Here is a 21089-nt window from a genome sequence, read left to right on the forward strand (position 1 = left end):
CTGCGGGTGCTGGAGGGGGAGCTGCTGCCCGTGCTGTTGCAGGAGCACCTACTACAAGGTAGTAAACTAGTCATTCACAGCATAGATATGGAAGTAAGCAAGTTCATTTTAACTGCAATGGGGAAGGGATTCCCCGATCTCCATAGGGTACAATTCAGCCCCTCAGTTTTTTTTATTAAATAAAAACACTCTTCCGTCAATTGGTGACGTGGCACACATGGAAAAATTTCAAAAACATCCTTAATGTTTAAATTGTTTACAAATTTTATATTTATAATTTTTAGCACATTTCACCCTATTCTTCATTTAAATACAAATAAAATTTAAAATTGAAATAATTAAAAAACGATTTTCGGCAAGCGAAATTTATTTTGTGCCACTTTACCTAATTATCGGTGTTTTTCATAATTAAATTATTTACTAGAATCAATCGAAATCCAATTAAACAAATCAAAACTCAATTAAAATCTAATTAAATTAACTAAAATCAATTTTAATCTAATTGAAATTTATTCCGAAAACCACCGACCTTTATCCGGGAACCATCGCCGACCTTTGCCTGAATCTCAACGCCGTCCAAAGAACAGACCACTAATGGTTTGTTCTCAAGAACAGGCCATCGGCGGTCTGTTCTCAAGAACAGTCCATCGTTAAGGGTCTGTTCTTGAAGATTAGACCATTGCCGGTTCGTTCTCAAAAACAGACCATTGCCGGTCTGTTTTCAAAAACAGACCATCGATGATGGTTTGTTCTCAAACAATCGATGATGGTCTATTGAGAACACATCCGGTGATCTGTTCTTGAGAACACCGGAGATGGTCCGTTCTTGAGAACAGACCGCGGTCTGTTCTCAAGAACAAACCTTTGATGATGGTCTGTTGAAAACAGATTTGGTAGATCTGTTCTACCGGATCTATTCTCTTACCGAAATCCGGCTTGTCGCGGTCGTTTTCAAAATAACTCCGGAAAAAAAGGTCGGCATTTTTCGAAATATATTTAGTTAGGTTTTAATTGAATTTTGATTGGTTTAATATGTATTTTAATTATTAATTATTAATATTTAAATGAAGAAGAGGGTGAAATGTACTAAAAAAATTATAAATATAAAATCTGTAAACAATTTAAATATTAAGGATGTTTTTGAAATTTTTTCCAATGTGCCACGGCACCAGTTAACGATGATTATGGACAGAAGGGTGTTTTTGTTCAATAAAAAAAACTAAAGGGCTGAATTATACCCCAAAAAACAAAAAAGGTTGTCTTGTACTTTTGGGGAAACTTCAGAGTTTTTTTGTACCTTTTGCCATTTATATTATTAACCATGTCATTGAGCTATTGAAATGTGGACGAATGACAGTAAAATTAAAATATAAACATCATGTGGGAAACACGTGACATGTGTTTTTAATTTGTACTATTAATTTTAATTTTCTTCTGCTTAATAATGGTTATAAGCTGTAAACAATTGATATTCAACCAAATAAAGTTATTAGATGCTTAGTGTACTTAATTTTTGGATTACTCGTCAAGCTTTTTTTGAACATATATTGCCAACAGAAACAAGCCTCGCGTAATGAATTAGGGATGTAAACAAATTTTGCCGATCCCTAATTCTGTCAAGTTCGAATTTGAGTACAAGTGCAGTAAGTATATTTGAGTTTGAGTTTCGTTGAATTTAACTTTTTAAGCTTTAGATCGAACTACAGCCGAACTATTTGAGTTTCGATGAACTTAAATTTTTAAGCTTTAGATCGAACAACGGCCGAACTATTCGAGTTTATTTGATCTTGACTCGAGTTTAATAAAAATATATATTATATTTTATATACATTTTTTGTAAAATTACTATAGAATTATGCAATTCAACCAATTCAAATGATATACACTAAAAGTTAGAAGTATAAAGCTAATATTGTAAAACAAAAAGTCAATCACGAGCCTTTTTAATTGATATCCAATCTCCAGTGGCGGATCCAGGAATCTCGTATGATGGGGTCTATATATATACTAAAATTTTAAATTGTATGAACATTTTTTTTAATAAAATAATTTAAATAATAAAATATATTTTTTATAATTATTCTCGGAGAATTTCATTTTATGAAAATATTTGATATTTACTCACCACTATCAAATATATTATTTTTTATATACGTTATTAAATAATATTTCAGCCACTCATCACTTATTTTATTTTTTAAATTACTCTTTATCAGTCATGTTGTATATATGAATTTATTCAAATGTCGAGTCAGATAATAGAAAAAAAAATCATTAAATTTAACTGCGGATAAATCTTTTTTTTTATATCTTTCAGAGTAATTCATTGAATTTTTTTTATTAAAGATTAAATTGTTAAATAGAATTAAATAAATACTTAATAATACACATGTATTTTAATATTTAACTTTTTTTTGGTAAATATTTTAATATTTAACTTTAATTATTTAAAATTCTCATTTGTACTCGACAAATTCCCTTTTACCTGAAATTTATAATTTACATTATAATCGTACAATGCTCATATATTTTTACATATAATCTATAATTTTGGTGTAAGACATACAATAATTTAGGGTTAAACAGTTTTTTATTACTATTTTAATAGTGTATTAAGTTATGTAAGGCATAAATCTATTAGATAATAAATTTAATTATTTATAAGCTAAATATAATAAAAAAAAACCTCTAGAATTTATATAACTAATTATTAACAACAATTTATGAGTTTACTATATTAATCTAGTGAGTTTTTAATATGTGTATGTAAATAATAATTATTATTTTTTTGAAAAAGATGGGGTCCATAGACCCCACCATTGTGCACTTTCATCCGCCCTTGCCAATCTCAGCGAGATAAACTTGAGTGTAAATCGAGTCGAAACTCGATCGTCTCAAATTTTTTCGGGATATCAATTTTTTTTTTGAATCGACCTTGAACAATTCGCAAATAGCTCAATTCATTTACATTCCTAAGCGACACTTATATTTTATATTGATATATATTTAAATTTTAATTTTTATATATAAATACTTGATATTTAATTTTTATTTTAGATAAAATTACCACAACAATTCGTAATCAAACTAAACTTACTTAGTAAACCGATCAGTTTAGTTTGATTGAAAAATATTGAAATTCACTTGAAATAAAAATAAAATTTATAATATCAAAAGGATACAAATTGAAGTTCAAGTACCAATTTGAAATATTTTATAAAATTTAGATACCATTTATACATTTGTCCCGCCATAGGTCATACATTTATTCCTTTTCAATATCACTAAATTAAAGCATAAAATGTTGCCCTAATCAGCTGATCATATTTCTTTCTTTAAATTAGAAGCATTTAAAAATATATCACAGATGATAACCGAATATATAAATCATGATCATCAATTGTGATCACCATGAATAGAAGATGGAGAATCTGCAGGTCCACTGAAACTCGGAGGAACCATCACAGAAGATGAAACTTTAAACCTTTTACTCCTCGAACCTTCACTACTATAGCCACTCATTATCTGATGATGATCATGACCGTCCATCCATCTCATCATCTGATGATCATGGTGACCTATTCTACCTTCGCCAATATCTGATCCATCTGAATCTAACCCATGCTGTCTGAATCCAATCCATTCGTTACTACAATCCGAAACACTTGAGGTTTCCCAGGAAGAGCGTTGATCGTCTGAATGCGGCACTATTATACTCGGCTGCACCACCTTCTCAATGTTCTTGATATCTACTGGTTTCTGATATTGTTGGGTTCTGAAATTGAATATATTAGCAAAAGTGAAGTGATCGCTCACTCGATTCTTCGCGGATTTACTCTCCGTTGTTCTCGCCATTATATTCTGCAAATTCTTGCTCAATTTCGCCTTTAATGAAGAGAAGCTACAGAGACTGAGCCGCCCATCGGCTTCCGACGCGAATCCGTCGTTAGAAGGGGGCGAACCGGACTGGTTTGGATTATTAGGGCTCACAAAGGCAAAGTTGGTTCGAGCATTTTCACCACGTAAGGCGCGTGCTGCTTCGTCGTAAGCTCGAGCTGCTTCTTCAGATGAGTCATAAGTTCCTAGCCATAGCCTGACTCGTTGAGAAGAGTCTTTTATTTCTGCAACCCATCTTCCCGATGGCCTTTGTCGTACTCCGACGAATCTACGGACCGCAACTTTGTTGGGTTGCGCCATGTTCGTCGTTTTAGCTTCAAGTGATCCTTCCATTAATTAATGAGTTTGGGAATTAATTAAGTGGATTTGGGTTGGAGAGAATATATTTTTACGTTTGCATGTGAAAATAACATGAGGGTTAGGGTTTAAGTTGTAGCACTATATATATAAGGAAGACGTAGATCTAACTAATAAGTGATTAATTAATTAATTAATTAATGTTAAGTACATACCTTCTCAATTATTTAGTTTGTTTGTTTCTTTATTAACTTTTATATGATCTCCATCTATCAAAAAAATTCTATACATGTCTCAAGTTTGTGTACCACTTGCATATATTGCCAACTTGATCGCTTAATTATAATATAGATTATGCTTTGGCTTGTAGCTAGTGAGTATTTTGTTTCTCAGTATGAAGCTTATAGTCAGTTTTAAGTAACGCAAAATGTATTTATCCATCAAAATTATATCTCATTTGTCATATATATTATCATTTCAAAATTTTGTCAATTTAATTTATTATCTTTTTGAACATCGTCAAATAAATCATTTCCTTAGTTCGTAATTGATGAGGTACAATGTTATTTATTCTAATCAAGTAGGTTAAATTTTAGGCCTAATGTCTTAAAAAACCCCGACCTTTTAGCCCCTTTTCAATCATACCCCGACGTTGCAAATTTTTCAATTTTACCCTATTTTGCATTTTTGTGTTTCAATTGTACCCTGAAAAATTAAATTAACGTCTTTTGCGTTTGGAAATTTGTTTAAAACATTCTACATGTCTCGCATATATTAATTGTATATTTTTAAAATTTATTTAAATTTAGTTAAATTAATTAAGAATTTAAATTAGTGTTAATTTGATTATGGTTTTTAGTTAGTATTTAAAAATAAAGGACTTATTTGTACTTTTTTGAATAAAAAAGAATTTAATTTCATGTTTAGACTTAATTAATTGAATGATTTCATCATTTAAGTAAAAAATTAATAAAAATTAAAATATTGGGGTACAATTGAAAACGGAAAATTCAAAAGTGGGTAAAATTGACAAATTTTCAACGTCGGGGTAGAATTGAAAAAAAATTTAAAGATGAGGGTTTTTTGAGTGATTAGGCCTAAATTTTATTGTACACGTAGACGTATAGCATTACAAGCGCCATGTTAGCTCTAATATGACCGAGCTGTTATATTTAGAAAAGATCAAAAAGATGATAGATTAAATTGACAAACTTTCATAATTATAATATATATATATTTGGCAAATAGGGATAGTGGAAATTTGGATGGCGTCATATTATAATTGAATAGGCGCTAAAAGGTAGTTTTTAAAGATATTTTACCATTTTTGAAGAATTTTCTTAGTTTTTCTAATGATTAATATACTTTTAAGTAGTATGAACAGCCCAATTTTGGTCAGATCGATCAAATTAATTCGATCAAAAATTTAATAATGTTTACACTGATCAAAATATCTAGTACTCGACTCCTCCAAAAACGAAACAACACTTCATTGAAATAATCTGATTGGCCCATATGGTTCAATTTCTGAAACACTCCTTTAACAATTTTGTATTTTAATGGAATTGATGAAATTATGCCATCTAAAATACATCTTCATTTCATGGTGAAATGTAATACACTCAAAAATCCGTACTCATATAATTGAATTAGTACAAATGTTATAATCTTATAAACTATAGTAAAGATAAAATGAACGAATCATTCTAAGAATATACCTAATATAACATTTTATTTTTCTAATTTGAAAAATCAAAAACCCTAATCACAAGTAAGCTTATTAAGAGCTAAAGGCTGAGTTAAGAAACTAAAGGAAAACGGACAAGAAACATAGGGAAGTAGACAGAAAAAAGGCGGACAAATTTAACATCTTGTTAATGAAGAACGGATTTGTAACGTAATTAGACGTTTGATTAATTTAGAAATCCGGCGCCAAAGTTAGTTTAATTGGTTGTGACGTGGAAATTAATATTGGATTTTTGCGTTTGGTGATAGAATGATTAATGGACCCATTATCCTTTTTGTCTCTTCTTCTGTTTTTATTTTCCTCACCAAATTCCACCTTTCTGTCTATAATTACAAAAACATTAAAAAAGGGGAAAAAATCGATTAAATGTCGACATATTTGAGAATGAAATCTTATATGATATGCTTCGTTGATTTTGTTTTTATGTATTGTATGCATAATGAATTCCAACCACCTATAGATTATGGTAGTATTATTGTCAATTGATTTTTTTATACTCCCACCGTCCCATCTTGTTTGTCCAGTATACTATATTTGGATATCCTAAAATATTTAGGCCTAATGTCTTAAAAAACCCCGACCTTTTAGCCCCTTTTCAATCATACCCTGACGTTAAAAATTTGTCAATTTTACCCTATTTTGTATTTTTGTGTTTCAATTGTACCCTGAAAAATTAAATTAACGTCTTTTGCGTTTGGAAATTTGTTTAAAATATTCTACATGTCTCGCATATATTAATTGTATATTTTTAAAATTTATTTAAATTTAGTTAAATTAATTAAGAATTTAAATTAGTGTTAATTTGATTATGATTTTTAGTTAGTTTTTAAAAATAAAGGACTTATTTGTACTTTTTTGAATAAAAAAGAATTTAATTTCATGTTTAGACTTAATTAATTGAATGATTTCATTATTTAAGTAAAAAAATTAACAAAAATTAAAATATTGGGGTACAATTGAAAACGGAAAATTCAAAAGTGGGTAAAATTGACAAATTTTCAACGTCGGGGTGGAATTGAAAAAAAAATTAAAGGTGAGGGGTTTTTGAGTGATTAGGCCAAATATTTATCACAATTGTATAATACACACATACTTTCCTCTTTTACCCTTAATATTTATGGATATAATTTATAGAATAATATGTACCATAAATACATTTGTATTGGCATTTAATGTTATTATTATTGTATTAACTATTTTTCCTTTTCCAATATAGTAATTCTAAATTAACTCAAGAATCAAAAAGGGGTATAAAAGGAAGAATTGTTAGTATTTAATATTTTGTTAATATGTGTGAAAATATGAAGTGGACAAATAAAATGAAACGGAGGGAGTATATTTTTGCATAAAAAAATCAAAGTATGTTATAATACTTGTTTTGGAGTTTTCAGATTTATGACGGTTTTTAAAGATTTGGAGACGAGAAATCAGAAAACGCATACGAACATTTCAACTAGGTTGACGCCCTCTTAGCGTATACGTCATACTTCTCGCTACCAATAATAACATTAATAGAAAAGAAAAACAAAATACAAATTCAAAGAAACTAAAAAGAAACACATAGCCAAAAAGCTAAAAAAATAAAAATATGTGCGAATTTGAGAAAAAAAGTTCAAGATATACACGCTAAAAAACAACTCTACAGAGAGTAAACAAACGGGATGAAGCAGCCATTTGCAGCAGCAATATTGAATTATTATTTTATAGTTAATCGTATGATTTTTTGTTCTTTTATTAAATAATTGAAGAAGAAAAATAGGCGTTTCTGAAAAGAATGGAACTCATAATTTTAGCAGAACTGAATTTCTAAACCATTTTAAGTATCTCATTTAAGTCTACACAAAGATTAAAAAAACATTTAATACTATATTTTTTATTTTAATCTTATTAATGATAGTGAAACTTTTTATATGACTTTTTTCAAGATGATATAAAAAGATAAAATGAAAAGTCAATATAACAATACTTTAAAAATAAAAATGAAAGTTTTAAAATAGAACATTCGAAAATAAAAAATAAAATTTATAAAATGGAAATGAAAGTGTAGTATTTTGGAAGTAAAACTTTGCTTGCCTTAGCAGCAGTAATTATCTGCAACATGAGCGGTTACGGAAAAAAATGTGTGATGCTGTTATCTTTATTATCGATATAGTTCGGTACTAATTAATTAATCAGTTTAATTTCAATTAATCAATCAATTCAGTCTAAATAAAAAAAAGTGTATTGTTTATCCAATTTGTTCATAAATATAAGATGTTCATGAGAAACCGTCAACTGGATTACATTTCATATGATCAATTAATCCTTTTGAAGTCATATAATTCAACTTGTATTACACAGTTTAAATTTATTGCAAATATAATAAAACTAAACTCTAGTATTTAAGATTTTTGTAAATATTTAAAGGGATTTTGAAATAGGAGCGTAGGGGATGCAAACTAAATTATTTTTGTCTAGATGTTGATGATGTGGCCGTTAAATTAGCACTGTACTCATTCATTTTGAATCAGAGTTAGGTTTCCACTTTAGATTCCTAAAACTCTCATTCCTCTTGGTATCCATATATGAGTGGATATTCCCCACAAGACACGTGTAGAATGACACGTTTCACTTCCTAAATAGGACACGGCCCTCGCTAAATTATTTTTGGCTAAACTCATTTTGGGTTCCTAAACTATAATTTTGATTTATTAGGTCCTTCATCTTTTATTTAATTTTGTCAAATCCGTAAACTTTTACTTTTCGGTCCATTGGGTCCTTAAGTGGAGATGCACTTGAGAACTCAATGAATAAAAAAGTGAAAATTTAAGAATTCAATAAACCAAATGAGATTCATTTAAATGAATTAAAAAGTCAAAAAGTTTAAGGACCTTACATAATTAGAAGATGAGAAACCTAATAAACCAAAAATCGTATAGTTTAGGTTATTTTTTAATAGTCAGAGAGGGGAGAGCTTATGGTAGAATTTGAATCTACGATTTAAGAGATTGTTGCCCGGTTATAGCTCATTAATAAAATACTTTATCTTACCACGTAAAATTATAAATTATTTATTAATTATGTGGCAAGTGATATTATTGAAGTAAATATAACTAATCAGTTTGTAAATATCAGATAAACGTGGTAAAATTCACTGATATAATATTGATTAATTAATTATATTTAATAATATTATGAATCACATAATAAAAAACGATCCATAATTTGATTAACAAATTAGATTTATATTATAATTTATCATCAATTTACTATTTTTTTTAAATAGCTTCAGTACACTTGTGTCATCTGTGAACTGAGCCAATTATGTTGTAACATATCATTAAAATGATGGTAATATTATAATCAGAGCCGACCTTAGATGAAATGAGGCCCTAGGCGGTATTTTTTATTTTACATATCTGATTTATATCTTTTTAGTACCCATTTTTTAATCAAAATAAACTAAAATTAGCAAATCAAATGAAAAAATACAATCTGATTTCACGAACTTATGATGAAATTATAGTGCTACCGTTATCGATTATAAAAATAATAAACAATCAAATATTTAAAATAACTAAAAATAATAAAACTGACCAAAATAACAAATAATAACAAACAAGAAAAGAAATTAATTACTTCAATTTTTTAGTAATTTATTGATTTAGCTTTTTATAATAATTTATATTAACTAAATTAATAATTAAGAAAACAAAATATAATGATTAATTATATGTAATTGTTTGGAAAGGGATATTAGAGTTGGATAAAAAATATTAAATCTTAAAAAATAGTGTAGTTAAAGAAAATATTTTGGACCCTCTATCTTTTTTTTAGTACGGTCGTAGTAAATAACCTTTAAGACTATAAATTAATTTAGTCAAATTAAATGGCCCTTACAATTGTGAGGCCCTAGGCCTAGGTCTTAGTGGCATAGCCCTAGGGCCGGGCCTGATTATAATAAAAGTGGACACATTTTAATGATATAGTATGATATTGTTATTATTTTAATAATATGTTATAATATAATTGGCTCGGTTTATAGTTTGGATTTAGCTGAGAATTTCTCCCAATTCACTAAATATAACTAATGTTTTAGTTAATATTACTTTCTATGACATAACCTTTTTGACCCAAGGAAATAGGAATCCTATGTACAAATATACATAAATGTTAATTTAATTTTACTATAACATAATTTTATAATTATACGATTGTCTATGTTTCGATGATATCAACCGGCCTATAGTGACTTGGTCACTATCTCGATCACATTAATAACTCCAAATAATAGTAAGTGGTAATACTTAAATATGTATAACATATAGTAGTTTAACTTAATCTTCAACTCAAAGTTTTTTCATGCTTGAATTGGCATTTGCTTAAATTGTAAGCTAACCAACACTTAAGTTGTAGTAGTTCTTAATTAATTAATGCACATATATAGTTCCAACCGGCCAATTAGAAAGCAACATAATTTTAATTACCCAATTAAATACGAGATCTAACCGTATTTAACTAAACTTTAGTTTACTGGGTGGAGTAGACAAAAGGGTTTGGTGATTACGAGAATAAGTTTTCAGAATCCCATCATAATATTTGGAGGAGCATTGTGGAAAAATATTTGTTTAAGTTTTAAGACTAGACATATAATTTGGAAATTTCAAACTGAAAATCAAAACGGTGATCTAATTAAATTAAATAAAATTGACAATTTTTAAAAGTCGTGGTAAAATTATAACATATATAAAGATAATTATTTTATATATAATTAGCCTATTTTTAATGCTATGAGGTCTCAAATGTCATGTTATCACAATTCATTAAGAGTGATATGTTTTCATGTTGAACTTCAACTATGCAGGTTTTCTTTCAATGGAAAATGTGATTCAGGTGTGTGAATGCGATTTGAATTTTTTTTAAAAAAACTGGATTACAAATCTAAATACTGCATCTTTGGCCAAATTCAGCCGTTTAAACCTCCAAAATTACATTTTTTTTAATTAATATATTTAGTTTTATTAACTTTCTTCAGTATATAATTAAATTTTTTATATACATATTTATAAGCCTTAAACTTTAAAGAAGAGTTTTTATATTAATTAATAATTTTATGAGAATATTTTCTCCTTTTTTCTCAAATTCAGAATTCTTTAAATAAAGTAGTCATTTGATGCCAAACTATCCAATATTTTTTGAATCAATATAATTTTAGAAGCTATAATATAAAATCATTCTATTGATCTAACAGATCAATAAATTTATCTAAGTTTTCACTACGTCAAAATGAATCGCGGCGAAGTTAATAGGCTACTAAAGCAGAGGGTAACTTGGCTATGGTTTTTGGGTCGATCGGATATTTGGGTGGTAATAAAAAAGCTGTGCGTCTGCTGATCGAACTTCTTCAACTTTATTAAAGTTTTGTCACAAAAGAATAGATTCTGGGCACCATGCTACAAAAGAGTGTAGGAATTTTATGTACAAATAATCTACACAAAATCTAAGCTGTATGTGTATGAGCCAACAAAGATTCAATCTCTAAAACAGTATAAAGTTGGCTTCAAGCACAAGTAAGATATTTTGCAGGAATGAATACTTCACCGATATCTTTGCTTCGTCAAAATCTCGTCTGTGGTTCTGCAGAAGCAGCTTCTAGGTTGCCAGAAACAGGGGCAAGATGCACTTGGTTGCTACTGTTCTCTACTGAACGCTCATGACCAGGCAGTAGCCACTGCCGAGAAAATTCAGTTGATGTTTCAGGACTATCCACAGACCGGACCATACTCAATGTTGCTTGTCTCATATGCTTTGCTTCCAAAGAGTCTTGTACTGGGAATCGACAAACCGGACATGTGGATTGTTTCCTTAGCCAAACATCGATGCAAGATAGATGAAAGTTGTGACCGCATTTGGGCATGATCCGTAACACTTCCTTTTCTTGGTATTCTCCTAAACATATCGAGCACCTATTGAACGTAAACATTCAGTTTTATACATGTAAACTGTCAAGTAAAGGATGTATCATCAGCAGATTTCAATTAAGAACTATTAGGATTTTCATTAGAGCTTATCTTTTTATCTGTTGGAAAAAGTTTTATAGAAGCTAACAGATTAATCGACATTAAATGTACTTTATGAAACTCGTCCAACATGGAAGAAAGAAGAACACAAACGATAAGTAGGCTTTATTGAACCTTAATCCGGTTGCTCTTAGAATGCAAAAACGATAAGTAGGTTCACCGAAATTCGGAGATTTGACAAAATATTAACAAGAAATGCACATTCAAACAGACACCTCTATGTGAATTACAATAAACCGAATTCGCCTTCAAGAAAGCGAGAAAATGTAATACGATACGAAAGCAAATAAAACTTCTTCAGAATTGTCTACGGATAAAAGTTGCAAGACTTACTGTGCATCTTCCACAGAACTAAATGCCTCACGGCTGAACTTCATAGTGGGAATTGCAGCAACCATCACTGGTTCAAGACCACTAATCTGGTGTTCTGGCTGCCACATAAGAATAAACTATAAGAAATAATCCAAACCTCTATTAAACCTATTTATTTCGTGTACAAATTAACAACCTTAAATTTCCTCAAAAGCATGTTGGCAAAATGGAAACATAAAAAGCAGTAATCTTTTCATAATTTACTTAATTTCTCATATCATTACGAACCAATAGCATATCAATCCCAAACCAGAATCATCAACTGAAAAAAAAAAAACAATTTGACCCAGTAAATGGCAAAGCACAAACAGCACTGCAATTACTTATTAGCTAGGTAGCACGGACACAGACACGGAAAAACGGCACACTTGTCACAGATATGGAGAAACAGGTGATAAAAAATGAAGTTCCGGCTCCGAAATGTTTCCGAAACGAAAGTGCTTGCGGGAGAAATTGAACCCACGAGTTCTGCCCGGCGCTTTATACCATTCGAACTACAGCTACAGCTCGTTGGTTCTACGGGAATAATTAACAAACAGAAATAAGTCAAAGTTCAGGTGAATGAAAAAATACCTGTTCAAGGTCAATCCTGGATTCAATTTCAAACATTTGCCTAGATTCAGAAGCTCGAAGTCTACCACAGATAATTCTCGTACAAACAAACACAATAAAAGTGGCACTCATCCCAAACCCAATTACAGTAGTGATCAAATTCATGCCTGAACCTAACATCTGCTGACTATTTTCAAATTCAAACAGATACCGAATAAAAAACACACCAGTAACTCTTCAAGAAAAACAAAGAAAAACCAGAAGACCCATGAAAAACCCAGATCAAGATTTGATTGATTCTTGAATGGTAGAATTAAAAAAGAAGAAGAATCAAGAAACAAAAATTAGGGACCCAAATGGAATAGAAATGGCTTTGGGTGGACTCAAAGTGAAATGAAAGATAAAATGGATGGTTAGGATGAGAGCCAAATGAAAACAACAATACACTTGGTTTTCTTTCTCTTTGGATTTGCATTGGATTGGGTCCACAAAGAGGGACCCAGTTGTAAAAAAAAATTAAGTAGGGGTTGGATCAGATGGTTGTGATTAAAGCAGGTAGTCATTTTTGGCGGCAGAGGAGGAGGTTACAACGGTAAGAACAGATGTAGTAATAAGATTCTCTCTTTTTTTAAGCTATTTAGTAGAGAATCTTGGAAGTACATGTAACTTTGCATCTCTACTTGTTTGTTCTTTCTTAGCATTTTACTTTCTTTTGGTTCTAATCATTGGACCCTTTTTCTTTACATTTCCCACCCAAAACGATGTCGTGCCCCGTTATACAGTCAAAAAAATAAATTATTATATTTATTAGTATATTGCTTGAATTGGAAAAAGAAAGAGTAACCAACGGGGTTAGTTCAAGTGGTAAACGGCTTGATATCGTTTAAATATCGTTTCAGGTTCGAGTCTTATGAATATAGAAAATTCTCGCTGACAGACTCATCAGGTGCGCGATGCGGGTCAGATCCGTATTAGTTAAGGCGAACCCCTGTAAACCAGATGGACAACTAGAAAAAGAAAAAAAAAAGCACTTCAGTGGTGTCCATAGGTTGACATACATGTGTAACCGAGCCGAAACACTATCAAATTCGAACTTGATTTGACTAAAATTTAAACCTTAAAATTCGGTTCAATTCAAACTCGATCGAATTTCATTTTAAGAGCTTGAGTTCAATCTTGTTAGTTTAAAACTCAAATTCGATTTGACTCGATTTGATTATTTGTATAAATATTTAAAATTATTTTTAATATAAAACAAAAATATTAGTGTAAGTAAAAAAGTAATTAATTAAAGTCCGATTAAACTCCCAAGTTTCTCGAATCAAATATTATGAAGTTCGAACTCGACTCAATAATAAACTTAAGTCGCTCGAACTCGACTCGATAATTAGCTCGAGTGACTCGAATTCAACTAGATAATTAACTCAATTCAATTGAACTCTAGACAAAAATCGAGTTGGTTTCCGGTATTTTTTGTGTCAATTTTAAGTAACTCGCAAGTTGACTTAACTAACACCCCTAGGTTGACATGAGTAAACGACACCGTTTACATGTGCACATTACAGATAATGTTACTTCGAAGCAGAACTTATGGAGTTACGATAACTGAAGCACACAGCCAATAAGACGCGACACCAAAAAGAAAACGGTGGCGAGGAAAGCAAAACCGGCAAGCCAAGTGGATAATGGCGGTGTCACACGTGGCACTTTCTTCTTCAAGTTGCTGTTGTCCTTCTTTGCCTCGTCTTCCCCGATTCTATAGCTCTTCGAACCGCAAAACATTTTCCGGTAAGTAATATAGGAAATAACAGAATTATTGTATAATTTCATGCAATTAATGATTTAGCACTTGTTATGAATTTTTCAAGTTGGTTAATTATTGTTTATGTACTAGTTTTTGCAATGAGTGAGGATCCTGTCCGTGAATGGATTCTGTCTGAAGGCAAGGCAACCAAGATTACTAGGATTGGTTCAGTTGGTGGCGGTTGTATTAATCTTGCTAGTCGTTATGACACTGATGCTGGCTCTTTCTTTGTCAAAACAAATAGGTATGGTTTCTGTAATGTATCGGAATTAGTCGAAACTCGTATCTATCGTATAACTTCTGTGATGTGAGGATTGTTGATTTTGATTGGAAATTTGATACTGTTGCAATGCTTGATTAGGAGCATTGGACCATCCATGTTTGAGGGAGAGGCTCTAGGCCTAGGTGCTATGTATGAAACGAAAACAATTCGTGTACCTAGACCGTTCAAGGTGAGAATAGTTTAAGTTGATTCTTTTCTTGTTGCATTGGATTTTGCTTAACAAATATTAACTGTATACATGTCGTTAATGATTGTAGGTTGGACCGCTACCAACAGGTGGATCGTATATTATCATGGAGTTTATTGAATTTGGTGCATCTAGAGGCAATCAGGTTGATGGTAAAACTTCAATTGACTTATCCTGGTTCTGTCACTTTATAGTACTAATTTGTTTGCTTGTCGCAGCCCGTTTTAGGGAAGAGGCTTGCTGAGATGCATAAAGCTGGAAAATCTCAAAAAGGTTTTGGATTTGATGTTGAAAATACGATTGGCAGGTTGAAATTTCCAGGAATTATCATTACTATCATTTGTTTACTTCCTCATACAATTATGGAAACAAATCGAGTTGAGCACTCGAGATAAACTCGAACAATAGTTGAGTTGTAACAAATTGACATCTGTGTTTGTAGCACTCCTCAGATCAATACATGGACATCAGATTGGATTGAGTTTTATGGAGAGCATAGATTGGGGTATCAACTGAAGTTGGCATTAGATCAGTATGGGGATTCAACCATTTACCAAAGAGGTTAGATCTTGTGTTTTTTCTTGTTACATTTATTGATCTACAACTTAAAGATCTTAACCTGTTCTACAACATGCTTATTGCCTCTCGAGTCTTAAACCTGTCAGTTGTTTCCTCTGGTAATGAATATCCTTTAGCTTGAATCGTGCTTTTTTCCTATCGAGCTATATTTTGAAATGCTGGTAAATGTAGCTTCCGTTCTGATCTAATTTCAACATAGAAGTGACTAATGTATTTAACTATTTAATAAATGAGGATGTACTTTTGGTTGTGCGTCTCAGATCATGTGTCGTTATTTTCTTGAAGTATTAATCTTTAAGCTGTTTATGGAGTTTGAATTTATGTTTTCTAAGAACTATCTGAAAATCGATAATCAGGACAAAAGCTGGTGAAGAACATGTCACCTCTCTTTGAAGACATTGTTATAGAGCCATGCTTGCTTCATGGAGACTTGTGGAGTGGGAATATCAGCTCTGACGAAAACGGCGAGCCTGTCATACTCGACCCGGCATGTTATTGTGAGTCTAATACTATTTCATTGTGGGAATACGGTAATTTACAATGCGTTTGCACAAATGCACACATGTATCTAACTAGGTATAAATGCATGTTTACATAATAGACAAATATTTGTTCGTAGAGATTCAAATGGAATGAATTCTACTCATGCTGCAGAGCAGACAATATCAGAAGGAGAGAAGTAAGTTGAAGAGCGATTAATGGCTGTGAAATGCCTGTTCTCCCTTCTGAGAAGATTAAAAATATTGGAAATATGTGGTAATTCCGCCAAAATCTCTTCGTTAGTTGCGGGAATAAACTGCACCTCGAGAGAGAAGTTTGTTAGATTTTACATTTTCTCGCTGAGAACACGAAATTCCCGACATTTGCAAGTACTTCATTCACTAAATGCTGCATATCGTGTCTTTGGTTCATTTACAGACGGGCATAGCGAGGCAGAGTTTGGAATGTCGTGGTGTGCTGGATTCGGAGAAGCATTCTACAATGCTTATTTTGAGGTATCATCATTTCTTTTGTCAATCTTTAATTTGAGTAATATTTCTACTGCCATTTCTATTTACCACTTGAGAATCGTCTCACATTCATCAATGTCTTGCTTTGTTTCCTAGGTGATGCCAAAGCAAGCCGGCTTCGAGAAAAGGAGAGACCTATACCTATTGTATCACTATCTTAATCACTACAATCTTTTTGGTTCCGGCTATAGATCATCCGCATTGTCAATAATCGATGAGTATCTCCGGATATTAAAAGTTTAACCATTTGTATACAGATTCGGTATCAACATGTGTAAATACATCCTTCTATTCTTTAGTTTTGAACAATTTCTAATTACATATATGCTACTTTTCTTTTCTTGATGCAAAGATGAAACGAACTGCTAAGTAGCACAATTAGTTCATACAATCAACGTGTCTCGTTTTGAAAACGTTTCGTACATAAAGTTTCATTTCTACATAAAAAAAATCTTAAAATAACACCGTTTTGCCATTTCTCATCTTACCTTGAACCCAGACATACTTTTTTCCATAATTTCAGCAAAAGCCCATTTTAAAGGAAAATGAAAACTTTTGTTTCACATAGATCGTAGCTTTTTCCAGTACATAACTTGATATCTTAGAGCCCACCAAACCCCTTTTTCACAAATTTTCCATCGTTAATATGAACAACGCGGCACCATCAGAACCGCCGCCGCCGCCGGTCGAGTTACCGGAGCTAATACTATCTCTAGAGCAAGCTACTTTCATGGCTAAACAACTCCCAATAACAACTGACCCAAACCAACATCTCGAAATTTACTCTTTTCTCCATCAAGCTCACTGGAAGCTCTCCTCATTTATTTCCCGTCCTCCTCAACCGCTGTACGCTTCTGCCGCCGCCCCGGAGAATTCTGTTTCCTCCGCCACCGGGGCTGACATGGCGGGCGGTTATGATGGTGATGAGCCTATGCAAGTTGTTGATGATGACAACGAAGAGAATTCAAAGACGAGTGTTGATAAGGTGGAAGAGAAGATGAGAGGTTGTTTTATCAAGAACAAGAGAGCTAAGCGGCCGCTTTCTCCGTCATCTGCGGCGGAGGATCGGAGAAGATTGGTTGATGATGATGGGGATGGTAGAGGGTTAATAGACTTTGATCCTCATTGGACTAAATTGAAAGCTTTGGATCTCATCTATCAATTTCATGGCTGAACAGAATTACTGACTAGCGACATTTAATTCTTTTAGACTTTAGATGATGTGTTATATTTTTTTAGAATGATTTGTAACAGCTGAAAAATTTACGTAATCCGACTTGAATTTCAGTTTTACATACAACTGATGCTACAGATACATTAAATATGTTATTTTCTTCAGTCTTGAGCAGTAAATGTTTCTTTGAAATGTCTGATTCTTCAATATTAATTCTTGTTTATGGGGTTTCGATCAAAGATTGATGTGTTTCGACTCCGACAATGAAACGTCAAGACAGACTCTTCGTTCGCAGGAACTTGGATTGCGTCGTGCTACTGTATTATGTTGTGAACACCAATCAGATTGTGCAACTTCACAAAATCATCCAATGTAAGCTCCTCCGGTCTTGACTGCAATACACCGAAATGAAAAATACCGAAATGAAAATACTAAACGAAACACCGAAATGTAGAATTTGACAAGTTTTTGTGTAAACTATTAATGGCACTTACAGTGGGTAGAAGACCAATGTTTTCTAGAGCCTCTTCAATCTCAGAGGATGTGCAAATGTGCTGAAGTGACCGCCGCAACATCTTGCGTTTTCCATTAAATGCTGAATTTACCTACATCACATGAGCAAATTGATTGATGCGATTTTGAACTACTATTATTTCCCAGCTACCCCTTTTAACGAAGTAACGATGAGTGATACTTATTATTATAACGTACAATTATAAGAAATTCTTAAAATACCAATGAGAAGAAGCTCTTAGAGGAGGAAACTGCTGGGTAATCTTTAGCTTGCTTTAGCTTAAATTTAACAACAGCTGCATCAACCTACAAGATAGACTCATTCCTCTATAAATTTTTCAATAATATCCGATAAACCTTCTGTGATAAATTTATCTGACCAATGGTCTCTCTGAGCCACTAGAACTTCGAAAAATCGCACAGAGCTTTATTTGCATCCTTAGTAGGTCAAGTTACTCACATTTGGCTGAGGGAAAAAGTCAGACCGTGGAACCTTAAATTTATACTCAGGATCTGAAAAACAAAACCAGCATTTTGAAACTAAGTATCTGGAAAATTGATTATGATCCAATACGAAAAAGCATGAAGTAGATGTCCGAATTAAGATCCACATATCAAATCCATTAGAAACTAAGAATGTTTTTATAAAATTGCAGGTTATTGCAGTAAAACCAAATGATAAAAGCTGTATGCTTTGATTCTAGGCATTAAAATCCATTGATCACCCTTTGAAGAAGATTTTACATTTCAATGTACCTGAATAAAAATTGACAAAAACATTGATGGGTCGGTATTCTGATGTTCTTAAAGATGATTCTACCAAACGTAAAGCTGTCTCCTCCTGAAAATGTTAGACTATTATAACTGTCTCCTCCTGAGATTAATAAGTAGCATTAGACTCTTAAATTCTCACCTGAAGTAAAAGAACGACTTCTGAGAATATATCACCCATAGGAACTAGTTGTTTAACTACGTCACTACTTATATTAAATGGTATATTCGCAACAACCTGCAAAAACAACACTTGCAGACAATTTCTCGTCAATTCTAAAGGGCTGAATAATAAAGAAATATAAAGAACTCACTTTTGCGCGTCGGTCTGGTTTCTCGGTCAAACAACTTCTACTTTCCAACAGCGATGACATATGCAAACGAATGTGACATTTGAGGAAATCCTCTTGCAAAACCTAAAAACAGAGATAAGAGTTAGCAAAACATGAAAAAGAGCATTTGAAGCAGCACGGACACTTTATCCAATCAACATTTCCTGTTTCAGAAACGTGTCGGAAAGTTGGCGTTTCAGACAAAACTTCATTTCTAACATAAGAAACCTTAAATAACACTGCTTTGCCGTGTCCAAGTGTCCCGTTTTCTGTTTAGGAAACATGTCGGATACTTAGCGTTTCGGACACAAAACCTCATTTTTTTTAACATAGAAAACCTTAAAATAGCATTGTTTTGCTATGTTCATGTCTAAGTGTCTCTCGTTTCCATGTATCCATGTCCGTGCTACACTTACTAGTGAAAGCAGTATAATGTTACCTTAAAATGGTCTGTATGAGAAAATCTTTCTTCGACTAGGACAGCCATTTGCGCGTCCTATAGTTCAGCAGCCGGATAAAAAATTCTTTTACTAACGAGATAAATTAAATTCAGAAAAAAAGAAAAAAAAAGTTGATAGGTTAATTTAAACATGTAAAGATGCAGACTTTCTCAATAGCAAGAACGGTGGCTCCACTCTCCAAAAGAAAATTGGTTAAAGAACCAGTCCCAGGTCCAATTTCAAGAACCACATCTCCTTCTTCAACATTAGCAGCACAAACAAGCTGCTCATTCACTTCAGAATTCAACATATAGTGCTGCATTATCATTTTTTACAGCAAAAATGTTACTACTTACCAATCAAAAAACACATTTCTACAAGAAAAAAAGGCAAAATTTTAGAAAATTTAACCTGGCCAAGTGATTTTCGAGGTCTACGGCCTCTAGAATTGAGAGCTTTAAGTGTGGCATGGTAATCATCTGAGCTTTTTCTTGATTTTGTATCACAACGTACACTTATCATCCTCTTCCGTACAGTTCTTCCATTTATTGGAGGTGCAAGAATTAGGTGCTGCACGAGATTACAAGATGGTGATGATGATAAGCTCATGGCGCCCAAAAGTAGTTAAGACTTTCCAATTAACTAACAGTTTGATTTTAATCTACTTAAAAATTGAAAAAAAGGGACAATTATGCCCTTATGGTAATATGGAGGGGGATATTAAACCCTTAATGAATTTTTGATCTCACTTAACCCACTGACGTTTTAAAATGAGTTCAATTGTGCCCTTGAGTATATGGCTGGTAATTAATTTGAAGGCTGCCACAAACTCTCTCCTTCAATCTATTTTTCATTGGGAACTTTTATCGAACACGTTGTGTTCAAAGGAAATTCAAGCAATTAAACTACCTGAAATGTCTCATTTTTAACCCTAATTCGCTCAAACACAACTGGGTATGATGAGAGATTCGATATCAAATTTGGATTTATAGAGGTGATGATAATTGAGGTCGGCATCAAATAATTGAGAGATTTGAATTTATTTTAGATTAGGGAAATGGCAAATGGAGAT

At 32.0% G+C, this 21089-nt stretch overlaps 5 protein-coding genes across 7 annotated transcripts; 2 read left to right on the forward strand and 3 right to left on the reverse strand.

Moving 5' to 3' along the window:
- Nucleotides 1-3396: 3396 nt before the first annotated feature.
- On the reverse strand, nucleotides 3397-4197 carry LOC126687945 (AP2/ERF and B3 domain-containing transcription factor At1g51120-like). The gene has a single exon (XM_050382497.1). It carries the CDS (start codon nucleotides 4195-4197, stop codon nucleotides 3397-3399), a length of 801 nt encoding a protein of 266 aa, XP_050238454.1.
- Nucleotides 4198-11308: 7111 nt separating this feature from the next.
- LOC126685703 (RING-H2 finger protein ATL5-like) lies at nucleotides 11309-13359 on the reverse strand. Its single transcript, XM_050379633.1, has 3 exons — nucleotides 12946-13359; nucleotides 12334-12431; nucleotides 11309-11886 (listed from the first exon to the last, which is right to left on the reverse strand). Exons 1-3 carry the CDS (start codon nucleotides 13102-13104, stop codon nucleotides 11538-11540), a joined length of 606 nt encoding a protein of 201 aa, XP_050235590.1. The 5' UTR covers nucleotides 13105-13359; the 3' UTR covers nucleotides 11309-11537.
- A 1140-nt stretch (nucleotides 13360-14499) lies between these two features.
- Nucleotides 14500-17106, forward strand: LOC126685734 (protein-ribulosamine 3-kinase, chloroplastic). The gene is made up of 9 exons (XM_050379671.2): nucleotides 14500-14712; nucleotides 14819-14972; nucleotides 15090-15180; nucleotides 15269-15343; nucleotides 15417-15505; nucleotides 15641-15759; nucleotides 16134-16274; nucleotides 16696-16772; nucleotides 16884-17106. Exons 1-9 carry the CDS (start codon nucleotides 14610-14612, stop codon nucleotides 17028-17030), a joined length of 996 nt encoding a protein of 331 aa, XP_050235628.1. The 5' UTR covers nucleotides 14500-14609; the 3' UTR covers nucleotides 17031-17106.
- A 153-nt stretch (nucleotides 17107-17259) lies between these two features.
- On the forward strand, nucleotides 17260-18058 carry LOC126685735 (uncharacterized). The gene has a single exon (XM_050379672.2). The coding sequence runs from the start codon at nucleotides 17434-17436 to the stop codon at nucleotides 17959-17961; it is 528 nt and encodes a 175-aa protein (XP_050235629.1). The 5' UTR covers nucleotides 17260-17433; the 3' UTR covers nucleotides 17962-18058.
- Nucleotides 18032-21072, reverse strand: LOC126685733 (ribosomal RNA small subunit methyltransferase, chloroplastic). Of its 3 annotated transcripts, none has more exons than XM_050379669.2 (11): nucleotides 20927-21069; nucleotides 20429-20587; nucleotides 20184-20333; nucleotides 20017-20073; nucleotides 19560-19661; nucleotides 19388-19483; nucleotides 19231-19315; nucleotides 18935-18987; nucleotides 18697-18780; nucleotides 18456-18566; nucleotides 18032-18353 (listed from the first exon to the last, which is right to left on the reverse strand). In XM_050379669.2, exons 1-11 carry the CDS (start codon nucleotides 21032-21034, stop codon nucleotides 18276-18278), a joined length of 1083 nt encoding a protein of 360 aa, XP_050235626.1. In that variant the 5' UTR covers nucleotides 21035-21069; the 3' UTR covers nucleotides 18032-18275. The 3 variants fall into 3 exon arrangements, with proteins under 3 accessions (XP_050235626.1, XP_050235627.1, XP_055962215.1); XM_050379670.1 differs by having other exon boundaries at nucleotides 20780-21021; XM_056106240.1 differs by lacking the exon at nucleotides 18032-18353 and having other exon boundaries at nucleotides 18457-18566; nucleotides 18673-18780; nucleotides 20927-21072.
- Between the last annotated feature and the right edge of the window lie 17 nt (nucleotides 21073-21089).

The sequence above is a fragment of the Mercurialis annua genome, linkage group LG6, assembly GCF_937616625.2.
Source record: "Mercurialis annua linkage group LG6, ddMerAnnu1.2, whole genome shotgun sequence".
Lineage (NCBI taxonomy): Eukaryota > Viridiplantae > Streptophyta > Magnoliopsida > Malpighiales > Euphorbiaceae > Mercurialis > Mercurialis annua.

Bases quoted from the DNA above. Each gene is read 5' to 3' on its own strand.
- LOC126687945 (XM_050382497.1), bottom strand. From the start codon at position 4,197: ATGGCGCAACCCAACAAAGTTGCGGTCCGTAGATTCGTCGGAGTACGA.
- LOC126685703 (XM_050379633.1), bottom strand. From the start codon at position 13,104: ATGTTAGGTTCAGGCATGAATTTGATCACTACTGTAATTGGGTTTGGG. The intron at 12,432-12,945 runs GTATTTTTTCAT...CTTATGTGGCAG, and splicing joins CCAGGATTGACCTTGAACAG to CCAGAACACCAGATTAGTGG. The intron at 11,887-12,333 runs GTAAGTCTTGCA...TACGTTCAATAG, and splicing joins AGTTCTGTGGAAGATGCACA to GTGCTCGATATGTTTAGGAG.
- LOC126685734 (XM_050379671.2), top strand. From the start codon at position 14,610: ATGGCGGTGTCACACGTGGCACTTTCTTCTTCAAGTTGCTGTTGTCCT. The intron at 14,713-14,818 runs GTAAGTAATATA...TTTATGTACTAG, and splicing joins GAACCGCAAAACATTTTCCG to TTTTTGCAATGAGTGAGGAT. The intron at 15,181-15,268 runs GTGAGAATAGTT...TAATGATTGTAG, and splicing joins GTGTACCTAGACCGTTCAAG to GTTGGACCGCTACCAACAGG.
- LOC126685735 (XM_050379672.2), top strand. From the start codon at position 17,434: ATGAACAACGCGGCACCATCAGAACCGCCGCCGCCGCCGGTCGAGTTA.
- LOC126685733 (XM_050379669.2), bottom strand. From the start codon at position 21,034: ATGCCGACCTCAATTATCATCACCTCTATAAATCCAAATTTGATATCG. The intron at 20,588-20,926 runs GTAGTTTAATTG...AATCTCGTGCAG, and splicing joins TTAAAAATGAGACATTTCAG to CACCTAATTCTTGCACCTCC. The intron at 20,074-20,183 runs GTCTGCATCTTT...GCTGAACTATAG, and splicing joins CCGTTCTTGCTATTGAGAAA to GACGCGCAAATGGCTGTCCT.